The sequence below is a fragment of the Ovis canadensis genome, chromosome 1 (assembly GCF_042477335.2).
Source record: "Ovis canadensis isolate MfBH-ARS-UI-01 breed Bighorn chromosome 1, ARS-UI_OviCan_v2, whole genome shotgun sequence".
Taxonomy (NCBI): domain Eukaryota; kingdom Metazoa; phylum Chordata; class Mammalia; order Artiodactyla; family Bovidae; genus Ovis; species Ovis canadensis.
In genome coordinates this window covers 115,143,040-115,156,044 of record NC_091245.1, presented here as the reverse complement: position 1 = coordinate 115,156,044, position 13,005 = coordinate 115,143,040, and the positions used below count along the sequence as shown (strand labels likewise).

The window sequence follows — 13,005 nt, the reverse complement described above, 5'->3', positions numbered from 1 at the left end:
GAATTCAAATCCTACATCCTTTTGAGAAATGGAATGGATAACAACAGCAAAATTGAGCTATTATTTTGAAATAAAACAAAATATGCTAGACACACTATTTAAACTTTAGCACAAACACTATGAATAGATATAAATATAATACAGTTTAAAGGAAAAACCACTAGACCATTCAGTTCAGTTCAGTCGCTCAGTCGTGTCCACTCATTGCAACCCCATGAATCGCACCACGCCAGGCCTCCCTGTCCATCACCATCTCCCGCAGTTCATTCAGACTCACGTCCGTCGAATCAGTGATGCCATCCAGCCATCTCATCCTCTGTCGTCCCCTTCTCCTCCTGCCCGAATCCCTCCCAGCATCAGAGTCTATTCCAATGAGTCAACTCTTCGCATGAGGTGGCCAAAGTACTGGAGTTTCAGCTTCAGCATCATTCCTTCCAAAGAAATCCCAGGGCTGATCTCCTTCAGAATGGACTGGTTGGATCTCCTTGCAGTCCAAGGGACTCTCAAGAGTCTTCTCCAACACCACAGTTCGAAAGCATCAATTCTTTGGCGCTCAGCTTTCTTCACAGTCCAACTCTCGCATCCATACATGGCCACTGGAAAAACTATAGCCTTGACTAGACCTTAATCAGCAAAGTAATGTCTCTGCTTTTCAATATGCTATCTAGGTTGGTCATAACTTTCAGGTATGACCTAGATCAAATCCCTTACAACTATACAGTGGAACTAACAAATAGATTCAAGGGATTAGATCTGATAGACAGAGTGCCTGAAGAACTATGGACGGAGGTGTGTGACACTGTATAGGAGGCAGTGATCAAATTCATCTCCAAGAAAAAGAAACGCAAAAAGTCAAAGTGGTTGTCTGAGGAGACCTTACAAACAGCTATGAAAAGAGAAGTTAAAGGCAAAGGAGAAAAGGAAAGACATACTCATTAGAATGCAGAGTTCCAAAGAATAGCAAGGAAAGATAAGAAAGCCTTCCTCAGTGATCAATGCAAAGAAATAGAAGAAAACGACAGAATGGGAAAGACTAGAGATCTCTTCAAGAAAATTAGAGCTACCAAGGGAACATTTCATGCAAAGATAGGCTTGATAAAGGACAGAAATGGTATGGACCTAACAGAAGCAGAAGATATTAAGAAGAGGTGGCAAGAATACATGGAAGAACTATACAAAAAAGATCTTCACAACCCAGATACTCATGATGGTGTTAGCACTAATCTAGAGCCAGACATCCTGGAATGTGAAGTCAAGTGGGCCTTAGGAAGCAGCCCTATGAATAAAGCTTGTAGAGGTGATGGAATTCCAGTTGAGCTATTTCAAATCCTGAAAAATGATGCTGTGAAAGTGCTGCACTCAATATGCCAGCATATTTGGAAAACTCAGCAGTGGCCACAGGACTGGAAAATGTCAGTTTTCATTTCAATCCCAAAGAAAGGCAATGCCAAAGATGCTCAAACTACCGCACAGTTGCACTCATCTCAAGTGCTAGCAAAGTAATGCTCAAAATTTTCCAAGCCAGGCTTCAACCTTACATGAACGGTGAACTTCCAGATGTTCAAGCTGGATTTAGAAAAGGCAGAGGAACCAGAGATCAAATTGCCAACATCTGTTGAATCATTAAAAAAGCAAGAGAGTTCCAGAAAAACTTCTGCTTTATTGACTATGCCAAAGCCTTTGACTGTATGGATCACAACAAACTGGAAAATTCTTCAAGATAGGAATACCAGACCACTTGACCTACCTCCTGAGAAATCTGTATGTAGGTCAAGAAGCAACAGTTAGAACTGGAAATGGAACAACAGACTGGTTCCAAAGCAAGAAAGGAGTACATCAAGGCCATATATAGTCACCCTGCTTATTCAGCTTATATACAGAGTACATCATAAGAAATGCTGGACTGGATGATGCACAAGCTGGAATCAAGATTGCTGGGAGAAATACCAATAAATTACCTCAGATATACAGATGACACCACCCTTATGGCAGAAAGCCAAGAACTAAAGAGTCTCTTGATGAAAGTGAAAGAGGAGAGTGAAAAAGTTGGCTTAAAACTCAACATTCAGAAAACTAAGAGCATGGCATCTGGTCCCATCACTTCATGGCAAATAGATAGGGAAACAATGGAAACAGTGACAGACTTTAATTTTGGGGGCTCCAAAATCACTGCAGATGGTAACTGCAGCCATGAAATTAAAAGACGCTTATCCCTTGGTAGAAAAGTTACGGCAGCATATTAAAAAGCTGAGACGTTACTTTGCCAACCAAAGGTCCATCTAGTCAAAGCTATGGTTTTTCCAGTAGTCATGTATAGATGTGAGAGTTGGACCATAAAGAAAGCTGAGCACCGAAGAATTGATGCTTTTCAACTATGGTGTTGGAGAAGACTCTTGAAAAGTCCCTTGGACTGCAAGGAGATCCAACCAGTCCATCCTAAAGGAGATCAGTCCTGAATATTCATTGGAAGGACTGATGCCTGAAGCTAGAACTCCAATACTTTGGCTACCTGATGCAAAGAACTGACTCATTTGAAAAGACCCTGATGCTGGGAAAGGTTGAAGGTGGGAAGAGAAGGGGACAACAGAAGATGAGATAGTTAGATGGCATCACCAACTTATTGGACATGAGTTTGAACAAGCTCCAGGAGTTGGTGATGGACAGGGAGGCCTGGTGCTCTGCAGTACATGGGGTTGCAAAGAGTCAGACACGACTTGGTGACTGAACTGAGCTGAACCAAAGGAAAAAAGGGATCCTTAAACTTCATACTTCTAGAGAACAGAGGATCAGCCATGACAGTCTATCTTGTGATATCAACAGAAAATGAAATTTATTAATCTCTTCTCTAGACATAATTTAAAAATTTTTTTCATTTATCTAGATATCAATTTTTATGCTTTTGGTCAATAGTCAAAGGCTATATAAAATGCATTTATAAAGCTCAATATTTTTATGCAAACTACATTTTAGACACAGAGGACCCTTACTAATATCCAGTGACCTATGGCCTATATTTAGAGAAACACCTTTCTCTTTTTAATCCTCTGTGCTAGTCTACAGCTCAGTCATGTCTGACTCTTTGCAACCCCATGGAGCCCACCAGGCTCCTCTGCACATGGGGATTCTCCTGGCAAGAACACTGGAGTGGGTTGCCATGCCCTCCTCCAGGGGATCTTCCCAATCCAAGGATTGAACCGAGGTCTCCCTCATTGCAGGCAGATGCTAAGCCACCACAGAAGCCCTTTAATCCTCTAGCTGAAAGCAAACCAACAAACCAAAAACCTGGATGTTAGTGATTAACTTGCTGAGGAAATGCAAAAATTACAATCTTTTGAAATTCCAAGTGTCACCAAATATTTGAACAAAAGAGAATAAAGCAGTGATATGAAACACGGTTTTTCAACCTTTACAGTTTGAGCCAGATTAATTCTTCTTTATAGGGGGTTGTCCTGTGCATTGTAAGATGGGTAGGATTATTCCTGATCTCTATTCATTAGATGCCAGTACTACCATTTCACCCTCTCAGTATGATAACAAAAAATGTCTCAAGACACTGCCAAATATGTCCTGGAGAAGGGCAAAGCCATCTTTGGCTAAGGGCTGCTATTGTAAAGTGATAGGAAGATAAAGTCCAAAGTTAGATACTCAATAAAAATCTGGAAGACTGCAGTCATAGAAGTATTAATTTGGTTTTTCTTGTATTATCTCAAAGTTTCTCCAAAGTTTCATATTTCCCCAATGGAATAATTTCTTCACAGTACAAATGACACTTGAGACAAGAAGAAAAGTTTATTTTACTGTCCAATTATTTTCTTAAAAAAATTTAATTTTTGATAAAATAAAACAAACTTTTAGTACCATAGAAACCTTTCGACATGTACAATGACATATTATTACTATATACAACTTCAAAACAAATGCTTCCAGCTCCAAGTAAAGTGATGTTGAACACCCTGACTATACTTAAGTTGTAAGAAATTTCCAAGATGGCCAATGTTTTCCTTAGCTTGGAAAAAAAATACAATTGAAAAATATAAATAAGACCTTCAATCAGCTGTGAATCATAAAAATGCTTTCTGAAGTTCAGTCATCTGGATCTTATGAAATATGTAGTAGTTACAAGAGTTCAACAAGCAAAATGAAAGCCTGTGTATATTCAAACATGAGTATTCCAGGAGAGATCCTGTAGGTTCACAGTCAGTCTATCAAAAATAAAAGCTATTCTTATTGTGGTGGAACTTATTCAGTATCTGGTTCATATACCATTCTTCACCAGCTCATGGACTCCATTCTCATCAATGATTAAAGGTGCATGAAATTCTTTATCTGCCACATAACTTTCTAGTCCCTAAAAGAAGTGTTGAAATAAAAACATAGTTAGAACACTGATCAACACAAGTCATGCAGTGCTGGACTTAGTGGCTGTAATAATGACATAAAGCATGAATGCTATAAGTTGGATTGAGATACAGAAATTTAAAAGTCAATAAAAAGATCTATTTAGTTTACTTTTAAAACTGGGTTTAATGGCCTATTTATGGAAGCATAAAACAAATAACAAAAAGAGGGAAAAGTGTTCTGATTATGTATTCTGATTATAACATAATATTTAAAATTAATAAAATGACAGTCATTCTTCCTATAACCATCACCCAACAGTTAACATTCTAAGCAAGGTGGCTATTTCTGATGCTAGAACTAAGCAAGCTGACAAGGATCTCCAGAAACAAAAACAAAACCCTGTACATATTAGAATAAAAGGACTCCTACATCCCCTGGTCTTAAAAGTGAAAGTACTAAGCATATGAACAAAGTAGACCCACTGAAAAAAAAATTTTTTTTAATTATATTGCACTGAAAAAAGCCAGAAGATTTACCTAAAAAGCAAGGCTTATTTTTAAAAGACCACTGCATTTCGATGTACAGGTAAAATGAACTAAACATGAAACATTCTGTTCATGGCAACTAAGGCACTGATACAAAGCCATACCAGGAATTTTCCAAGAGGTTTCTCATTCTCAGGATGAGTTCCTCAGGGGACGCCCACTGGAAAATGCTGTATCTTCTCCAAGGACAACTCTGTGCTGTGCTGTGCTTAGTTGCTCAGTCATGTCCAACTCTTTGGGACCCCAAGGACTGTAGCCCACCAGGCTCCTCTGTCCATGGCATTCTCCATGCAAGAATACCTGAGTGGGTTGCCATGCCCTCCTCCAGGGGGTCTTCCCAACCCAGGGATCAAACCCAGATCTACTGCATTGTAGGTGGATTCTTTATCAGCTGAGCTACCATGGAAGCCCAAGGACAACTCTACTTCAACATAAAACAGTATCACAATTCTACTTTTAAAAGAATAGGGAAAAGAATAAAGCAGACTTACTTCTCCAGCATAGGAGATAAGAGGAGAGATTTCACACTGGATTGGCACATCATTGGCATCCTTCAAGCTAAGAAAAAAATCAGACATGAAGATTTTGCTTCCCATGTTGCTTGCCAGAGTGAAAATACAGATTGTAACTTCCCTCTGAGAAGCCTGCAGGTAACAAAATTTTCCTAAACAATTAGAGTAACTCCTACCCTCATGATCACTAAATTTCCTGGGGAGTAAGTTAACAGAAACTCATTGTGGTTCAAAGGGCACTACTTGGGATACATGCCAGTAATCACCAGTAGCTCTTCACAGTACTTCACCAACCTTGATATACTTATCCCTTAATGTACACACTATTTTTTATCATTTCCAAATTTTAATTCCATAAAGAAAGGACTATTTATTGAGTACACACTGCATTCCAGGGTCACAGCTAGACAATTTGAATCCTTCAAAATTCATTTTAATCTTTGTCACAACCTCGCATGTTAGGTGCTAATGTTGACCAGCATTCTAAAGCTACCCTGTCCAATACAATGACCACTGGCCACATACTGTTATTTAAACTCGGATTAATTAAAATTTTAAAAATTAATTCAAAATTCAGTCTCTCATTCATAATAACCACATTTCAAGTGCTCAGTAGCCATGAACAGGAAGCAACTACCAAACTGGACAGCATAGATATAGAACATTTCCTTCACTGCAGAAAATTATAATTGGACTAAAAGGTCAGTTAGATTATCTCCCAGTATAGCAGACATCTCCTAGATTAGCTGAGCTGACTTATTCAATGTTTCAAGGAGCTTCACTGTTACTTTTTTACCAAAGTCCCTTCACTGCACCCTAGTGAAAGCAAAGCTGAAGTCACCACTTGCTTCCTCTAGATCACACTCTTAACATTTACATCCACTTGCAATACTGAGTTCCTAAATTACATAACACAAAAGTCAATTAAGAGTGCTTTTAGTATGTTTAAAGCCACTAACCTCGAGATTTTTCACCATTTTGAGAATTTAGCCAGTAAGATACAGGGCACACAAAAAATCTAGTCTTTTGCAGCCTCAAACCGTTAGCTCTCCTTTGTTTTACCAAATATGTAAGTCTGAGGCCTTGGTGGGGTCAATAAAATCAGAGACCTTCTGAGGTCAGCCACACCCAATCTTTCTCCAAACAACCATTTAGTGAGTCTTCCAGGCACTCTATACCCTACTCCAACTCACTTGCCTGCTATTTCCCAGTCAAACCAGGCTAGATACAGGCACTTTAGATTATTGCAAGTCATTCTAAACTATGGTCCCTTTAACTATCTAAATCATATCCACCCTCTAAGACTTAATTTAAGCCCCAACTTTCCTTTGACCACTGCATTGTACAGTGATTGTTCTCATTCATTTACTTATAAAAACAAATAAATTTATTAGACATGTGATAAGTCACATGCTTCCTAGGGCAATTACTATTTATATCACACATTTAACACATAAACAACATCCCTGTCTGATGATTTACTTAATTTTAATGTATGTGCATCTTGAATCTCCCAGGAGGTTGTAAGAAATGACTAATTTCTCTTACGTACGCTTCTTCAGCCCCTGGGATTTCAGTACCTGAAGGTCTGTGTGCAGGCCTGCAAATGCCTGTTGGCTGAATGAACGAATGACCTATGAGGGTAGACAGATGGGAGACTAATTCAAGTAAAAGATGAATTAAGAAATGGAGCACTTGTCTCCACAGCCTGAGATGTAGCTATGTGTCAGATTTTATCAAAAGAGCTCAAGAGGTCTGGTCCAGACCCTCTGGGGACAGCTTGGAGTCACATAAAACCAGATGGGAAAATGAGGGCCCATTCCATTGATAAGATGTATATAGCCCCTAAAGGATTTGGTGTGCCAGTAATTAACTGAAGATGTTTCTGAAAACAAGGAACACATAACCAACTTGAATATAACCTCCCTTCCATACCACAGGTATCTCCCACAAAACTAAGCAAGCTGGGTGCCAGAGAGGAGAAAAGATAGGAGCTACCATTACCAAATGTAAAATCTCAGGGGATAGGCAAATTAATTGTCCCTTATTCTTTAGTCAAGCATCCTTTTGGTAGCTAACACTGCTGAACAGGTGTAAGGTATAAAATAAAAACACTGTCATTTTGTCAAAATTTAGCATCCAGCCTTCCCTTCTTTCAGAATACCTCCAAGCTGCTTCTTCCCACTTTTATAAAAAATACTTCCCTTTCATCTCTCATTTTTAAATAATCTTTTTCTATTCTCTGAGGGTATCCTTTAGTGCTAAGAATTTAGGAAGACCTATTTCTAAGTCCATGATCTCATTTGGGGCCAAACTTTGATTTCAGTTTAACTATACAAGAAATGACTACAAATGAAGTAAATGAGGGTGAGGGAGTGTGAAATAAAGAACTCAAACAAGAATTAAATAACGTTTAAAACACTTTGTATCTTAGCTGAGATGCTCCGTGTTGTTTTCAGTTGTATACTTAAGAAGCTATCTCACTTAACATACGGAAAGCTGTGTTTCAACGAAACGGAAATTCAGCATCAAAACTTTATTTTGTCAGATTGTAAAAGCAGCTTGCTTCCACATATTAAAAATGATGGATGGGACAGAAAATGACAAAAGGCTCTATGTCCCAGCTGCCATGGCACAAGGGGCAACAGTCACCTACGGCTGCTCTAAGAACTAGCCAGCTTTGAGTCTACTTCCTTATGTCCAGGGCCACATCCCTGAAACACCTGATACTCACAGGGACTTGTCTCTGCAGGGTCAGGATGAGGGGCTCAGGCAGGAAAAAACACACCAATGAAACGGACATCCCTGCTACTCTACTTCTGAGATAAATATCATCCTTGGCTCTGTACACATGTCTTAAATTATCCTAAAAATTTTAAATTCAAACTAAACCAATAACTTTCAAAGTGTGATAAGGACATCAAGCTGTCTCTTTGGCTATAAAGATAATGGCTTTTTCTAACTTAATCAGTACCCAAATAAGAGAGGGTATATGCTACTGCTAGCTAAAAATTATCAACCGTTAAGACAAAACCGTTAAGATACCAGAAATGGAGCGGTTACTATGAAACTAAATTAAAAGAATAGGTTTTCCACATTAAGAGCCATCCAGTATGTCAGGAGCAGTTAGCCTTTGTACTGAGAGCAGATATCTAATTCAGTAAGACACATCCATAGAATATCATTTTTATCCAGCTGACGCTTATGCTAAAAAGGGTACTCGGACTCACATTTGCTCTGCTTGGCCTGTGACCTGCTCTAGATTTTATCTTTCACTTGTAAACTTGTCAGTACAGGCTCAAATACCTATGGTGAGAGTCTTTAGAAAAGCATGCTCCCCTTTCCAGCATGCACTGAGATTCTGAGTTAGTGCCATCCAGACAGAGACCTGCCACCAAGTAAGCAATAACCCCACCACAGCTTCAACCCTTCACCCCCAGACCACCAAAAGGCAGAGAGCACTAAACTACAATGCCAGTTAGTATGGAGGGAAGCACAGCCCCACCACCATGCACTGCAGGCAGGCTGGTATATTTACTTGTGATTGACATCAGCTGTGATGGCCTCTGACTTTCCATGTGTAGCACTGCTATGTAGGAATAAATAAGCATTAATGGGAATGGAAACAAACCAAACAATAAAAACGAAGTGGAACTGCAAAATATACTTGACTGAAAGGCATGTATTCACGGTAAATTATAAACTTGGCAAAGGAGATCTGAGGGGGAAAAACAAACAAACAAACAAAAAAACCACAACAATAAAAAAAAAAAAACATCAATGGTGAAAGATGAAGCGTGAGGACCATCTGACATGCCACAGAGCTAGCTTGTTGACAAGACAGAGCCTGAAAGTGGCCTTGGACTGAGACAGTCTACCACTGCTCCTTCTTAATAAAAAGTTATAACCCCAGCTCCAATACCCAATGTTCGAACATTTAACAAGGCATTCTAGCACTTTGTGCATAGTCTTTTTATCCCTTAAGAATTATAAATTTTATGGCAAAACGTTTTTGACAAAAGTATAGAAACATTAAATAATTTAGAAAGGGGGAATTCTAAGTATCAAGGGAGGTTTTATCATAAAATATAAGACAGATGAAAAGCACTTTATCTCATATTTGAATAGCTCCAAAGATCTTTTTTTTTTTTTAAACTTCTAAAATCCTAAACATTTCAACAGTTTGAGTATCAGTGACTGTAAGTAGCATGCACATCCCTTCCTGGCACCTCCCTCTGTGATCTGAAAGTTCCACAAGCAGAACTGAAGTATGCGTATGTCTCAGAGGCAGCCTGTGGGTGCCAGGTTTTTTGGGGTGGGGGGTTTGTAGATAACACTTGAGGCCACAGATATACGGGCACTAATAATCAATATCTTTCCCTGTGGCATAGTGGCTGCTGATGGTCTTTAATCCTGTAGCATAGCAAAAGAACTACCTTCTGACCATTCTTCAGTAGGAGTCATTTCACTGATATGGTAGAGGGGCATCCAAAAAACGGAGAAGGCAATGGCACCCCACTCCAGTACTCTTGCCTGGAAAATCCCATGGATGGAGGAGCCTGGTGGGCTGCAGTCCATGGGGTCGCTAAGAGTCGGACACGACTGAGCGACTTCACTTTCACTTTTCACTTTCATGCATTGGAGAAGGAAATGGCAACCCACTCCAGTGTTCTTGCCTGGAGAATCCCAGGGACAGGGGAGCCTGGTGGGCTGCCGTCTCTGGGGTCACAGTCGGACACGACTGAAGCGACTTAGCAGCAGCAGCAGCAGCAGCAGCAAAGCTACTGCTCTCTATGTAAAGGGGCCAACCCTTCATTACTTCACATCATGAACTGCCACAACAATACTTAGCTCTTTTAAAAGTTCTAGGAATACATCAGAGATAAGAGGACAAGCACAGGAGGCAGCCACACAAAGAAGCAAAGATATCAACCTACCGGGGAATTGCTGGGAGGCGAGAGCCATTTTCATCTATGAAGTGGCCCCCGGCATTGAGGACCCAGCAATGATGGAGGGACATCAAAGCATGCCTTGCAGTAGTAGGGTTGTCCTTCCCATTCTGACTGTCTGCATTCTTTAGTGGGGAAAACTCATCTTCCCGTAATACTTCATATACCACAAACTTCCTAGAGTGAAACCATACAAACACTGCTTTATTATGAAGCAAACTGCATACACAGCTTCTGACTTTTCTCCACGTAGCTAAGCCTTTGGTCTTCAATTACAGTCTCTCTTAATGCAATTTCAAATGAATGCTGAAAGAAATAATGTTCATCCTTGGATGAAATAAATTTGGAATTATCTTCTCCACACAAAATGAGAAATTATTTCCTTCCCCAACAATATATATATAACACAAATCTCAACTCAAGTTAATGTGATCTTTAATCAAGAGAACAAAGAGCAATATAAGTTAAAAACAATCTCACTGAAACATTTACTCATAGTCCAGTAAAGGCCTCCTAACCACAAAATGGGCCAATTTTCTATCTCAACCTTTTTTGTCTCTCAGCCAAAGTAAGAGACTTTAACAAGTTTTCAGGAGAGCCAGATAATATAATAATTGAAAATTTTTAAAAAGCACTCACAGGCAACTCAAACCATATTCTCGCATTGGTGGTTTCATACTAGAGAATAATAATGAATTTAAACTACATACTCACAGTCAAAACACCATGCCTGTCATACCTGCTGTCAACTGTTTTCTACAGTGTCCTGCCTAGAAGAGCAAAAAGCAACATCTCAAGACATACTTAATCTTACTGATGCTATTTGAAACATACTTTGCAAACTGGAAGATATCAAAGACAAATTTTTCCATCTTTATTCCATTTGGTTTGTCTGGCTTAATTAACTGTCCCTGGGAATCCACAAATGGAATCTTCTTTTGAGCCACATGGTGCTGCAACTGAGGTTCATAAATACTATGGAGGAAAAAAAAGAAAAAAAAAAAAGACAATCACTTTCCAAATTTAAAATGCCAGAGAATCTGATAATCACACTCAGGAGCTAATGCATCAGTAAGTACTAAGACTTTCAAAGGGAAGGGCATTCATTAAATTTCAGTTCATATTTAAATATTAAATATACAGATTTCCCTATACATTTTTTTTAAAAATCAAATGATCTCTACAAAAAAAAAAAATACACACACACAGAGCTCGTAACAACATCTCTCCCATAATTTCCATGTCTTATATAAAAATGTTCCACTCTCAGTGTCAATTTTCCCAATTGGGATCCTGTGAAGTGTTAGATGAAAAGATGAGTATTTATAGTTACTACGGGTGAATTAGTAACACAGCTACAAAAAGCACAGCAGGAAATATTGTGGAACTGGAGCTGAAATTGTAAGGTAAAGCTTAGTAACTTTTTAAACAGTAGGCAGTCATCTTGAATGCCCAAAAAGCAATCAAGTGAAGAATCAGATATTGAGAATGTCCTTCATTTAAAAATCTGGAGGGATAAAACAACTCTTTATTACTAGCTGACACCACTATGTTGATTTCCATGCTTGGTCTCAAGATCTTTTTCCTTTACTTTCCAATCTACTAGTTGCTAAATGCTAGTGAGAGAACCAGTTAAATTAAATTGCATGGGCAGCTTTTTAAAAATTACAGATGTCTACATCGACCTTCAGAAATTCTGATTCCATAGATGTAGGGCAGATATGTGTATCTTTTGAGGTTTCCAGTTGTGGTAGAAAGAGGGGGTATTGCCTTTCTTACTCGTTACTTCACTAGAACTGAGCACAGTTAGAGGGAAGGAGAAGAAAAGGGAGGTGCTTTGGACTCCAGTTAATGCACAGTTAATGCACTTCACATTCTATACAGTGGGTATCTCAGGGCTGCTACAAATTTGCACCTGGTGATAATAGCTTACTAAAAACCACCACAATGTCAAGTAAACTTCTATCTGATAAAGGAGATCCTCAGGAAGGAAGATGAATTATGGATTTGAAGTTTCTTCCAACTTCTCAGGTGACTTAGCTTCTGATTAACAATAAATAAAGTTTTTAAAAGCCCCCATCTTGCCCATACTTGACAACATCTCTCAGAAATGGCACAGTGAAGAAATGGTTGGCAATGTTCCCAGCGTTGAACAGCAGTCGTCCATCTGAGCTTCGCTTCTGAGCTGTTGCCAGAGAAATCTCACTATATTCCACCACCTGGTATACTCCATCCACTCTGCAAACCACTCCAACTGGTTCTGTAGGGTTTGTTTTCTCCACCACCTACCCACCAAAGGAAGAAAACAGTAGGGAAAGAAATCTGATCAGGTGCTATGCTGGAGATTTGTCTTTTTCCAAGATCTGCTTACTCTAAGGTATAAAATCAAGAGGAATCTTTAGATAATCATCTCTTTACATTTGATAGACTACTTTTCAGAAAGAGGTAAATTATCTCCCTCCTATTTATCAACTAACTAAACTGCAGAGTAGAAATTCCATCACACACATAGGGCCCAGAAGAAATCACACTGGAGTGTGAATAACTACATCCCCCATCTAATATATTTTCACTATTGAATTGATCCTCAGTCAGACTCAACTACTTTGAGAATAAATGAAACAAAATCTATCTGAGATTCACAAGACAAAAGAAGTA

General features: G+C 39.0%; 1 protein-coding gene across 6 annotated transcripts in view; it reads right to left on the bottom strand.

Annotated features, from left to right (window-relative positions):
- Nucleotides 1-3,770: 3,770 nt before the first annotated feature.
- UAP1 (UDP-N-acetylglucosamine pyrophosphorylase 1) overlaps nt 3,771-13,005 on the bottom strand; it is a 32,604-nt gene continuing 23,369 nt past the window's right edge. For 3 of the 6 annotated variants that reach the window (XM_069547280.1, XM_069547299.1, XM_069547288.1), the window contains exons 6-11: nt 12,439-12,632; nt 11,182-11,322; nt 10,336-10,524; nt 8,937-8,987; nt 5,378-5,444; nt 3,771-4,348 (exon numbers count right to left, since the gene is read on the bottom strand). In XM_069547280.1, coding sequence (XP_069403381.1) covers nt 4,256-4,348; nt 5,378-5,444; nt 8,937-8,987; nt 10,336-10,524; nt 11,182-11,322; nt 12,439-12,632 — 735 coding nt within the window. In that variant the 3' untranslated portion in view covers nt 3,771-4,255. The remainder of the gene's footprint in view (nt 4,349-5,377; nt 5,445-8,936; nt 8,988-10,335; nt 10,525-11,181; nt 11,323-12,438; nt 12,633-13,005) is intronic. The other 3 variants (XM_069547320.1, XM_069547331.1, XM_069547309.1) reach the window with 2 other exon arrangements.